At 39.0% G+C, this 13,412-nt stretch overlaps 1 protein-coding gene across 1 annotated transcript in view; it reads left to right on the forward strand.

The window, feature by feature from the left end:
- LOC148867504 (uncharacterized) overlaps nucleotides 1–13,412 on the forward strand; it is a 94,292-nt gene that overhangs the window by 55,489 nt on the left and 25,391 nt on the right. The window contains exons 15-25 of the mRNA XM_088975933.1: nucleotides 4,654–4,755; nucleotides 4,849–4,938; nucleotides 5,051–5,126; nucleotides 5,213–5,309; nucleotides 5,412–5,481; nucleotides 5,639–5,818; nucleotides 9,334–9,456; nucleotides 9,544–9,627; nucleotides 9,824–10,008; nucleotides 10,109–10,247; nucleotides 10,347–10,406. Of these exons, the coding sequence (XP_088832059.1) occupies nucleotides 4,654–4,755; nucleotides 4,849–4,938; nucleotides 5,051–5,126; nucleotides 5,213–5,309; nucleotides 5,412–5,481; nucleotides 5,639–5,818; nucleotides 9,334–9,456; nucleotides 9,544–9,627; nucleotides 9,824–10,008; nucleotides 10,109–10,247; nucleotides 10,347–10,406 (1,206 nt within the window). The remainder of the gene's footprint in view (nucleotides 1–4,653; nucleotides 4,756–4,848; nucleotides 4,939–5,050; nucleotides 5,127–5,212; nucleotides 5,310–5,411; nucleotides 5,482–5,638; nucleotides 5,819–9,333; nucleotides 9,457–9,543; nucleotides 9,628–9,823; nucleotides 10,009–10,108; nucleotides 10,248–10,346; nucleotides 10,407–13,412) is intronic.

The raw sequence follows: 13,412 nt of genomic DNA on the forward strand, positions 1-13,412 counted from the left end.
TCTTCTTAAACCGCGAACCACTATTCAGATCAAACGAATCGACGGTTCGACTGCCCGGATCAGTCGTTTTCTAACGAAGTCAATGGTTTGGATCAGGGGTGAAACGGAACCGGTTGCTTGGACGGTTTCCGGGCCAAACGACTGACTGTTCGGGTCAGCGATAGTTCAAAAAATTGATTGAAACAATGGAAAATCAATAATCCCCAAATAGTTTCCTGGATTTGAGTTCATTTATTGTTGATGTAGCTATTCCTATGAGGGTAGAGAAAAATACATGAATTTGTGGACAAAATGTGAGCTTGTTCACCTTGGGGCCACAATGTGTGCTTGTTCACCTTGGGGCCACAATGTGAGCTTGATGTATCAGCAAATATGTCCAGACAATATCAGATTGAAATGGACATATTCTCATACACCCAGGGGAGAGAAAAATACATGAATTTTATGTTGTTTTTGTTAATTTGTGGATAGAATATGAGCTTGTTCACCTTGGGGTCACAACTACTGATTGTTGTGTGTAAACTATGAAAAAACATATCAATCAAAGTAAGATTATGCATTTTAGACCCGATTATGAGTTGATAAGGTCCAACATTACTCTATAGGGAAAATGTGCTTGATCTGGACACCATATTAGGTGAACTTTTAAGGGAGAAAACTAGATTGTACACGCAGTCCTCCCTCGATAGCAAGAAAGAACATGGGCATGACACAGTGTTTCTAGCCACCAAGCCAAAAGGCAAAAAGGACTTTTCCAAGATTCAATGCTATGGGTGCAAGGAGTTCGGACATGTGGCCTCTTAGTGTAAGGAATTTTTTGTACCTATTGCAAACAATAGGGCCATATTATTACTGAATGCCCTACTCGACCTCCCAAGGAGTGTCAACACACGGCACTTCAGACAGTTGTAGAGTCTTCATTTGATATTACCGCCACCCCCGCTTAAGATTCAAAACGGGAATCTTCTGGTACCTTGATTGAAGAGAAGATACAACAACTTATGTCTTCAGTTATTTCATCTGCCTTCTTTGCTATTGGCCTATTTGGTAAGTCTTCTACCACTTGGTCAGACTCTTAAACCCTATTCTTCTAATGACTAGATTATTACTGTTAGTGGTGAGTCATTAAAAACTGTTTTTGTGACGATTTATTTCTTTCTACTTCTCAATCATTTGCTTTCCACCTTCCAAAAACCTTCTTTATTCCTCAATTAACAACCAACGTTATTCATGCGGATCAACTTGTTGATGATGGTAACTTGGTGTTGTTTTCTCATCTTGGTGGTGTTATATAGGACCAACGTGCTGGGGTAGTAAAGGGGAAGGGGTGTAGGCTTGGGAGGTTGTTTGCTCTTGAGTTTGAGAAGAGATATTTCCGACTTCTTGTCTTCTATCTACTATTAGTAATGTTTTACATTCTTGTTGTAATAATGTGTGTGGCATTTATGGCATAGACGTTTATCCCATGTTCCTGTTATCTTTTGGGTGGAGGCGGTCAACACTGCACCAATGCCTATGCCTCCACCTCCATTGACTCCAGTGCCTGCTCCTCTATCATCCTCGGACCTTGTTCCATCCACATCTACTTCTCATGTAAGTGATCCTTCACCTGCTACTCCCACTCCTTTACGACTTTCTTCCAGAGTTTCTCGTCTTCCTGACCGTTATGGATTATTTGCTATCATAACTCCCTTTCTGCTACTTTGTCTTCCACCGATATCCCAAAGTGTTACTGACAAGCTGCAGCAATTGGGCATTGGAAATCTTCAATGGACTAGGAAATTCAGGCCCTATTGGAAGATTATATTTGGGAGCTTGTTTTTCCTCCAGCAGATGCCTCCATTATTAGTAGTCGTTGGGTGTACTCAGTCAAGCTGAATTCTGATGGCAGTTTGGATAGAAACAGATGAGTAGCCGTTTCCTTGTCATGCCCACATGGTATAAGCTTTCATATTTGCAAGGGTACACCTCTCCTCAGCAGAATGTCCCCTGTGAGACATTTATCCAGAACAACAGTACATGGTAGAAAAGCTGCCTTTGTGGGAACATGAGATAACCAGATGGCTGAATGATGGAAACTTGAACTCTAAGAATTACATAATTGATGATAGAATGATTTGACAGAGAAGATGCTTGACCTACACCATTTCCAACACCTTGAATTCTCCTGATCTGGTGTCGGATTGCTGTTGTTTATTGTTGTGTGTATAGCTGTCAGATCCTCTATTTTGCAATCGTTGAGGTTTCTTCTAAATAATGGGCACCAAAAATTTCCCTACTTTATATTTCATATGAGTCCATGGCCACTACCCTAGCCATCACTGTTTGTTGATATTTTGAATAAGGAAAGAAATCGATCCATCAGGAGTCTGCTGCTTCACCAAGCATCTTTCCAAAAGCTGATCCTGTCTTCAACTCCCAGTTTTAGTTTAATAGCTTGGAGGAACTTCCTCAACCCTTTCCAAATAGAGCTGCCATAGGGGCTTTCATTTACCCGTGTCCCAATTAAAATTTCTGGAACCAACTTCTCCGATATAGTCTGCCTTCAAAGAAGCTGAGGTTGAGAATTGAATCTCCAAAACCGTTTCCCTATAAGGGCTGTATTCATTTTCCTCAGCTTTTTGATACATAAACCACCGTCTGTTTTTGGCATGTATGGTTGTGCCCAACCACTGGGTGCATTTTATTTTTGTCCCGCCATTCTCTCCATAGGAAGTCTCTTGGAAATTTCTCAATGGGTCCCGAATGCATTTCTATAGAGTGTAATTTCCCACCTTAGAATATTTTCTACTCTTCCAACTCGACCTCACTTTTCACAGGTTGATAACCTTTGGCCTTGAGACAGCTTCAAACCAAATTGGCAACCATTTAAGATGCACAAGCTGCTTTCGCTCTGCTGGAGAAAAAATAAAGTATCATCAGCATATTATAGTAGTGTTACCATAGTTCCATGCTCGTTCACCCTGAAACCTTCTATTTGCCCTACTAGTTCTAAGACCTTGTAGTTCTCAGACAAAGCTTCCATTACACACATGAAAAATAGTGGGGACAAGGGGTTGCCTTGCCTTAGTTCCGTAGAGCTTTTAAAAAACCTAGCAGCTTTTCCATTTATTAAGATTGAAAATCTGGAGGTGGAAAGACAAACTCTCATCCAGTTCCTCGATTCTCTATCAAACTGCATGTAGGCAAAAATGTAGTCCAAGAAGCCAGCCCCAGCTTACATGATCATATGCCTTCTCTAAATCTACCTTGCGTATCTACCTCCCCATGTTGTTCTTCAATCTTGAATCTACTAGTTCATTGCCGATTAGTACCCTATCCAATAATTGCCTGTTACGTAGAAAAGCCCCTTGGGAAAAGGATATTAAGGTATAAGCTTCCTCTTTTGATTGGCTGATAGTTTTGTAGAAACTCCTCCAAAGTAGCAATTAAGCTACATTCCAAAGAAATTGTTTGGTGAAACTTCTCCAAAGCTTTCATACATCAGCGTTCATAAAATTCCAAACTTTTATGTAAAATAGAATAGTACGACCATGTCTCAGGGTTATGTCTCCACTTCTTCCTGTTGCACTTCAGATATGATCATAAATTGAGGTGCATCCATCAGAGGTCTTTGCTTGCATTCCTCTTTGAAAAGACTTTTATAGAATTCTTGCTATATTTCTTAATCTCCCCTTCCTCGTACCTCTGTCCATTTCCAGACTACTATATGTGTTTAATCTTCTTCTTTGTGGTTGCCATTTGGTGAAAAACCGCATGTTTTTGTCACCTACTTTTAGCCATGTTTTATGAGTCCCTTGTCTCCAATTTGCTTCTTCTTGATAAGCAATCTTGTCATAAATTCCTTTGGTTCCTGTTCTTGTTAAGTAACTCCTGTTTCTTAAGTGCTTGGAGTTTTTTAGTAATTATGTGTGAAGCCAACCCTTCCCCCTGAATTGAGTCCCACCATCTTTTTAGACTTTTGTGAAAAGCCTGCTTCTTGCAGCCACCTATGTTCAAACCTAAATGGTTCATGAATTGGTTTACATTTGTTTCCATACAAAATAAGAGTCCTATGGTCTGATAATGGCCTGGGCCCTGCCTCCTGATATAAATCAGGGCATTGCTCCACCCACTCAAGTTATTAGAAACCTTTCAAGCTTCACTAGCACTGGAACTTCTGGTTATTCATCCATGTGAACTTATCTCCCACAAGTGGTAAATCAACCAGTTCATGTCTATTGGTAAACTCCCTAAATCCACGCATTCCTGCTGTTCTCCTTTAGTCACCCTTCTTTCCTTCCTACTGTATATTGTATTGAAATCACCTCCCTCACACAGTGGTAACTAGCCATCTGGATTTGACTTTATCTAACTATTCCCAAAACTTCACTTTTGATGTCTTCATTAGTACTATGTACAACTTGTAATGATACTTCCCAAAACTTTCCAATGTAGCTACTATGGTCACTGAGTGAACACTCACTGTTCCAGTGTTCCAGATCACCAGAAACCTCCTGCTGATGCCTACAAAATGACCATATGCAGCACCAATTGCCACTTGAATTTTGTCTTTTGTGCCATGCATATTATATCTTACCTTTATTTGTTCTGTGTTTAATTACTGCTATTCTCTTGAAGAACTTACATAGGTGTTGATTTCTCATGATGCAGGACAACTTTGGTAGGTTACATGATAGAAACAAAGAGGTGCCAAAGGCAACCAAGCAGCTTACCCGATTATTCCCAAACAAAGTGACCATACAGCTGCCACAAGTATGGAAATTTACTTAAATGTTAGGGTCCAATACCCTCATTTTTTCCATCTTTATATATAGAATGTGTTACTGTTTCTGGAATTTGTTTTAGGATGAAGCTTTACTTTTGGATTGGAAACAACAACTGGATCGTGATGTTGAAACACTTAAAGCACAATCAAACATTATTAACATCCGCTCGGTAAGTGGTGTATAATTCTTGTATTATACATTATAAAGTGTTTTATGTTTGGTGACAACTTGATTGGCATCTTGCATATTTTAACTTTATAATCTACCTTTCATCCGCTCAGGTTCTAAATCGAAATGGGTTGGAATGCCCTGACCTTGGAACACTTTGCATAAAGGATCATGCCCTTACAATTGAAAGTCAGTAATGTCCTTCACTAAATTTGCACTTTCTCGTATAGAATTATTGAGCTGATATAATCCAATTTTTTCTATGCTGCCTATAGGTGTGGAGAAGATTGTTGGTTGGGCTTTAAGTCATCATTTTATGAATAGAGACAGAGATTCACCAAAAGATGCTAAACTTGTGATTTCCAGTGAAAGGTTTGCTTGAATTATGACTAATACCTTCTACTTGTTGGGAAAAACATCAATTTGGCAGCCTCTATATTGCATTTTAGTAATATTTTATTTCTGATATTGCAGCATTAGATTTGGACTCGACATCTTGAATAGTATCCAAAGCGAGTCTAAGAGCCTGAAAAAATCACTTAAGGTAAACCTATTTATGCAATCCCTTATGGTACTAATATAACCTTGTTTTGCTACCAATTAAAGAAAAACCATGCTATGCTTTTTGGTACAAGTTTAAGTGTTTATTTTTGAAATTATACTTCTAAATGTGAAATGGTTTTTGGCTTGATGTTTTTCAGGATGTTGTCACTGAGAATGAATTTGAAAAGAGACTTTTGGCAGATGTTATTCCACCAAATGATATTGGAGTTACCTTTGATGACATCGGAGCCTTGGAAAATGTGAAGGAGACATTGAAGGAATTAGTTATGCTTCCTTTGCAAAGGCCTGAATTGTTTTGCAAAGGACAGCTAACAAAGGTTTAATTTCCTAGTCCTTTTTCTAAGAAAAATTTCTTATTATGATACCCAGATAACTGTATATGCATAACATACCAATGTCAAATATGATATGTACCTAAATCCTAATACGACATTGGTATATTTCTACAAGTCATACTATAAAAAATCTATATATTTTGAGAATTGACATTTTGCTTAAAAAGCATGATATAAACATTGTTGTCAGGTTGGGAGTTAAAAATACAAAAGCTAAAGAACTACTTTGGATCATAGTTTGAGGTCAAGGATCTAGGCCCCTTAAAGTACTTTCTTGGAATTGAGGTTGCTACTTGCTAGATCATAGAATGGCATCTTCATTTCTCAATGGAAGTACATTCAAAACCTTCTTGAGGACACAAGTAAATTGGGTGCTAAGCCAACAGACACACCTATTTAGAACAACCATAGGTTGGGTGACAATGAGGGTGAGCCACTTTCTAATGTATGGCAGTTTCAAAGACTTGGCAGACTACTGTATTTATCCAATACAAGACCTGATATTTCATATGTTACGGAGTTTTGAGTCAGTAAATGCATTCACCTAGGACCACACACCTGGATGCTGCAATAACGAGTTCTCAAATATATGAAGAAACATCCTGGGTGAAGTATCTTGTTGTCTAACTATGGATGCTTGAGGGTGGAAGTTTATACAAATGCTGACTAGGCTGGATCAATGGAGGATTGGAGATGTACAATATGTTATCGCACCTTTGTTGGAGGTAATTTAGTGACATGGATTAAAAAGCAAACTGTTGTGACAATCCACTTATGCATGAAAGGACAAAACACATTGAGGTGGTGATGTAGGACCAACTCAGTTCGTTAGAGAATGTTGAATGGTCTTCTTTGATCAGAATTTTATGGCTGTTGATGGCTGTAATGGCTTCTTGAAGGAATACAAGAGAAAATAAGGATAGAAAGAAGAGAGAAAATACCTGGAATCACTCACAGGGTGCCTAGAATCACTCTGGGGCATGGGAATTGCTCATCGTAGTTAGCATAAGCTGAAGAAAACCCATAAACTTCATTGTAAAGCGTCCATACATATTTTTAGAGTCTAAACTCGCAATAATCCTTGGAGTCAAACTGTTAGACTCGTAATAGTCTTAGGAGTTACTGTTAAACTCAATAATCCTAGTAGAATTCAAACTACGTTGTTCATAACTAGAAAAATTAAACCCTATCATTGGAACTCCCCCACCCCCACCCCCACCCCCCCGCCGGAAATTGCAAAATGACAAAAATGCCCTTGGTGTTCAATTCAGTCCAAATTCCAAGTACCATCACTATGCCATATCAAGGGCTTGGTGTAAGGCCTTCTTCCTGGAATAAGTCTTCAAGTATGTTGATTGATTCCTATCACCTCTTCCTGGCTTGAAAGAACTTGACCATGGTGAGTTAAAATCATGGTATGTTTCATAAAGATTTGGGTCAAGATGATGAAAATCTTCAGCAGTGATCCAAGAACTCTTAGACATAGGCTTGCCTTTCCACGTGACAAGGAATTTCTGATATGCTCTTGTAGCAGTGATCCAAGAACTCACCCCCCTTCCTCTTCATCCTCCTCCCAACCTCCCTCCTCTTAAGGAGGCTTACACCTCTTGCATTATGAACTACGCCTCACACCTCTAGGTAGTGGAACGCCTTGCGTCATGCCTCCCCGTTTTAAAACATTGGTAGGGGTGATCATGGGTCGGTTTGGTTTGGTTCCATGGCAAACCTGGAAACTACCCTGTAGGGGTCGGTTCCAAGTTTTTGGAACCGAAACACCCTGTGAAGGTCGGTTCCAAGGTCAGTTCTGGCCTTGGCGGTTCCGGAGTCGTTTCCCGGTCTACCTATGGAACTTGTTCTTTCTTTACTCTCCCCCTTCAAGAAAAAAAATGAAACATGTCCTTCAAAATCTTGATTTTCAATAATGATAATATATAGTTTAAAACGTATATTATCTATATAGATTAAATTGAGTAATTTAATGTGTAGATTATCATAATATATTAATATATGGTTGAAAATTGTCATTATAATTTAAATTTTATAAATTCTACCTTTTACATTATTTATTATATACAAAAATATTAAATTGAAAACAAATGATCAAATCACTTATGTAACTCGATGGTCAAGTGAGACCATGGCTTTTATAGCCATGAGCTTGGGCTCAAATCTTCACATCCTTGAAAATATTTTGGGGTTTATTTCAAAGCAAGTTCGGTTCAAATGTCGGTTCCACCCAGGCCAAGCAAGGTTGGTTCATCATGTCGGTTCGAATAGGGTAAACCTATAGACCCTTGAACCGACTTGGATGGGGAGACGGTTCCAAGAATATGGTACCAAACCCTATCTTGTAACAGATCAGGTAGGGCCGATTCAAGGTCGGTTCAAGGTCGGTTCCAAGAAGAACCTACCCATTTGCTCACCCCTAGGTTCTAGAACTTATCTTCTTGATGATTTTGTAAGGACCGACACTCTTTGAGTGGAGCTTCTTGTACACACCTTTAGGAAGATCAAAGACACTCTGGCCATATACGTACCATAACCATGTTCCCCTCTTGTATCTCTCTTATGTGCCTTGCAAACGCTTATGCTTCAATAATTCTAGGTGTATCTAGTGGTAAGGTAACTAAATCAATTGGCCACTTAGGCTGAATACCAGTCACCACTTCAAATGGACTTCTTCTCGTGGATCTATTTACTGAGCTTTTATAAGCAAACTCAGCTATTGGAAGCACTTGATCCCATCTAGAAGTATGATCACCAGCAATAACTGGGCAAATTAAACCCTACCATTGGACCCTACAGAAAATTGCAAAATGACAAAAATACCCTTGGTGTTCAATTCAGTCCAAATCCCAAGTACCACCACTCTCATATCAGGGCCTGTTGTAAGGACTTCTTCCTAGAATAAGTCTTCAAGGGGGCTGATCGATTCCTATCAGGTGGATAAGCACTTTGTTTGTGAGAAGATAGAAAGTGGTGAAATATGTACCCCTTATGTGAACACAAGTTAGCAGTTGGGAGATGTATTCATTAAAAGTGTTGCTTGTGATCGATATACTCAACTTGTAACAAGTTGGGTATATATATTTATATATATATGACCCAACTTGCAGGGGAGTGTTTTTTAGGGGTGTTCTTATCTCTTTTTATTTCTTTTTGCTCTCTATTTGTAACTACCAGAAAAATATTCTATAGGATACTCATATCCGTATCCCTCATCATACCCATGTCATATCCAAGTTTCAAAGTATTGATACACCTATGTGTCTTGGCAGAGGTGTATAAATTAAACCATGCGCTTGTTATGTTTTGTTTATTTATTTTTTTTTGGCTTATATATATTTTTTATTAAAAAAGGGGTTCCCGAATGCACCTGTAAACAGGTGTTTTGGACCCCAAAAGATTGATACATTACGCCCGATACGGGGCATATTGTATCAATACTTTCAACCTTGTTTGTATCTGCATAATGTTAAAACATTTCTCTTTTCCAGCCATGCAAGGGAATACTGCTGTTTGGACCCCCTGGTACTGGTAAAACAATGCTTGCAAAAGCTGTTGCAACAGAAGCAGGAGCAAACTTCATCAATATATCAATGTCAAGTATTACTTCAAAGGTTAATTGCAATTTGGTGTGGTATTTTTTCATCTATGCCTTCTTGTCTTCCTCTTCAATGTGACTTGTAACTTCATCTTCCTTACAGTGGTTTGGTGAGGGTGAAAAATATGTCAAGGCAGTGTTCTCACTAGCCAGCAAAATAGCTCCCAGTGTAGTTTTTGTTGATGAGGTTAGTTGGATTGAACATACATTTTGTTTTCTATGCAGATAGCTTATTAGAAACATTTTTTGCAATTGATAGACTTCTTATTTCTGCCTTGTGTACCTTTGGAATTTTCACATTTCCACTCCTTCCATATTATTCTGCCTGAATTTATCTTCTTCGTGATTATGTGTGTGTTTGGCTCATTGGTTTCCTATTACAGGTTGACAGTATGTTAGGAAGGCGTGAAAATCCAGGAGAGCATGAAGCTATGCGGAAAATGAAAAATGAGTTCATGGTGAACTGGGATGGTCTCCGTACAAAGGATAAAGAACGTGTACTGGTACTTGCTGCCACCAATAGGCCATTTGACCTTGATGAGGCCGTTGTACGGAGGCTACCGCGAAGGTAAATGGTTAGATATTCAGAAGTCCCTTTAGTTTCATGACATTCTTGTCTCCTTAACAATTCATTATTTTGATTATATATATGAACATGTTGCATTCAGATTGATGGTAAATTTGCCAGATGCTGCAAATAGAGAGAAAATTCTGAGAGTCATCTTGGCTAAGGAGGAAATGGCACCTGATGTTGATTTGGAAGCAATTGCATGTATGACAGATGGCTACTCTGGAAGTGACTTAAAGGTTTGTTTTTTGTTATTTACTTGTGATCTATAGTATCCCAGCTTTCTTTAAACCTACAACTCTTGCATGGATTTAGTTCCTCGTAACATTTTTTTACAGAATCTTTGTGTAACTGCTGCACACTGTCCCATAAGGGAAATACTGGAGAAGGAAAAGAAGGTCAGTCTCATTTTCTTTGAATCTGAATACTGCCAAACATTGTTATAATGTCTCTGCCAGATTGCATGAGTTACTTATAATGGTGAAATTTGATTAAATGGTTCCTCTGAAGCATGGGACTAGCTGACTAGGGGTTCCTATTGGGAGGTTTACCAATGGAAGACTTGAACTAAGATTTAGAGGGATTGCTGGATACTTCCAGACATGGTTATGATATATTAATATGTCTCATCCAGATTACTCTGAACTAAGATGAAATATGAAAGAAATGCAAAAAGCTTGATGAGCAATGTTGTTAAAATCATACAATTTACAATATGATTCATGGTTCAATTCGTTTGAATCATGAATCCCAAGGGCTTCGATTTGAATCTTGTGTCCATCCTTTTCTTCAAAAATCTATTTTTTTTTTTTGTTTGAATCCTACAATTTGAATCATAAACCTTACAATTTATGCAATTCTTGTGATTCAAATCAATTCAATTGAGAACTAGTTCTCTACTTTGTCATTTATTTTGTTAATATTGAGGGGGCATTTATTTTTGGGATTTTGTGAGGGGGAAAAGTTGGTCAATGGGATTCAATGGGATTGTGAATACCATTGACCAAGAAACTATCAAAGTTAGATCGAAAACCTGAGAGAGAGAGAGAGAGAGAGAGAGAGACAACACAGCCGAATGGTGGGTGTGATTTGTTAGTCGACACCCTAAAAGAAATATTTATATTAAGTTGTAAAAGGACCGATCTTTCCTTAATATACATGAGAGATATATAGAAAAGAAAAGTAAAAGTACAAAAATAGCCCTACAGCTAGATTTCACAGTCTTTACATTCCCCCCTCAAATTGATGCCTAGGAATAAGCATCAGTTTGTCCATGAGAAATAGATGTCGAGCCTATGTCATTGCTTTAGTTAACAAGTCTACCAATTTGAGCCCAGAGGAGACATGAGGAAGAGATATGGTACCCTCAAGAAGGAGATTGCGAATGAAGTGGCAATTAGACTTGTTCATGGGCTGGGTAGCCCAATGGCCCGGCTCGGCCCGCACTCCGGTCGGGCTTGGTCATGTAATTAGGCCCGCAGACCTGACCTCAGGCCTAACACAGTAAGCCCGACTATGTTTCGGGCCGAGCTCGGGATTTGTCAAAAAAGCCCGGCCCAGCCCGACTCAACATTATATATTTTATAAAATATATAATATGTATTTTATCTATTATATAAAATATATAAATAATATAGTATTTATTAAAATATATATTTATAATTTAATATATATACATGTTTTATTCTTTTCTTTATAATCTCTCTCTCGCTCTATTCAGCCGCTCATAGTATGGGCTAAATTTCGGGCTCGGACCCAAGCCCGGGCTTCGGGCTTTTTATGAGGGCCAGGCTCAGGCCCAAGTTGTAGGCCCGATGGTCGAACCAAGCTCGTGCTCAGGCCTTAGAAAATTTTGTTAATACAGAGTGAAAGCCCAGGCCGAGCCCGACCCGACCCATGAACAGGTCTAGTGGCAATCAACTTCTATGTGCTTGGTGCGCTCATGGAAGACGGGGTTGGTTGCAATTTTGATTGCACTTATGTTGTCTGCATAAAAAGGAACAAAAAATGGTGGCTCACTTAGTATTTCAAATAGAAGAGTTCGAAGCCATATGATCTCACTACACATGGAAGACAGCCCTGTATTCAACTTCAGTGGAAGATTTGAACATAGTAGTTTGTTTCTTGCACTTCCATGAGATAAGGAAGTTGCCTAGAAAGACACACCAGCTAGTTGTGGACCGTCGGGTGTCAGGGCATCCATCCCAATCAGCATTTGCATAGGCCATAAGATGAATGGGAGATGATGAGGAGAAGAATATCCCATGTGACAGTGTGCCCCGTACATATCTTATAATCCGATGAATTGCAGATAAATGTGGCTGTCTCGGAGAAGACAGAAACTGACTTACTATCTGAACTACATAAGATATGTCCGGCTGAGTCATGGTGAGATAGATTAAACTGCCCACTAGTTGATGATAAAGGGTAGTATCTTCAAGGGGAGACCCATCATCTTTGCTAAGTTTCAAATTCAGTTCTTGTGGAGTGTCTGCAATCTTAGAATCACTAAGATTTGCTAGTTTAACCAGATCAGCCGCATACTTTTGTTGATTAACAAAGTAGCCTCGAGAATTTCTACTCACCTCAAGGCCCAAGAAATATGTCAACAGTCCCAAGTCCTTCATCTTGAAGGATTCACTTGAGAGTTCAGCAATGAGGGTCTGAGAATGAGAGTTTCGAACCTTCCCTCTCTCAGTACCCTAACACTCTTTTATTAAGATATATTTGAATAATTACAATGAGGCCCTTAGTTGGGCAAGAATTTACACAGAAATTAATATAGACAAGATGGGCTCAGAATAAGGCCCATTACAGAAAAGAAACATAAATAACAAGAAAGACTAAACCACCTATGGGCCATTTGGCCCATCTTCTCTACACTCTCCCTCAAGCTGAGCATAGATGTCAATCATGCCAAGCTTGCTGGTATTATGTTGAAGTTTTGCCTTTGGAATGCCTTTGGTGAGAAAATCTTCCAACTGTCCTTCAGATGTGATGAAAGGAAGACACACTTCACCCAAAGAGACCCTTTCCCTAATGAAGTGTCGATCAGTTTCAATATGCTTGGTTCTATCATGTTGCACTGGGTTGTGAGCAATGTTGATGGCAGCCTAATTATCACAATACAACATCATTGGCTTGTCATATTCAACTCCAAGTTCTTCCATCAATGATTTTAGCCATAATAATTCAGAAACTCCATGTGCCATGGCCCTATATTCTGCTTCAGCTGAAGACCAAGCAACAACCGATTGTTTCTTGCTTCTCCAAGAAACAACATTACCAGCCACCAAGCTGCAATACCTAGAAGTAGATCTTCTGTCATCAATGTTTCTGGCCCAGTCAGCATCGGTGTAGGCTTCAAGTTTCAGATGACCATGCTTGGTAAACAGAATACCCTT

Source organism: Nelumbo lutea, chromosome 3 (assembly GCF_056320005.1).
Source record: "Nelumbo lutea isolate HS-2025 chromosome 3, American lotus-T2T, whole genome shotgun sequence".
Lineage (NCBI taxonomy): Eukaryota > Viridiplantae > Streptophyta > Magnoliopsida > Proteales > Nelumbonaceae > Nelumbo > Nelumbo lutea.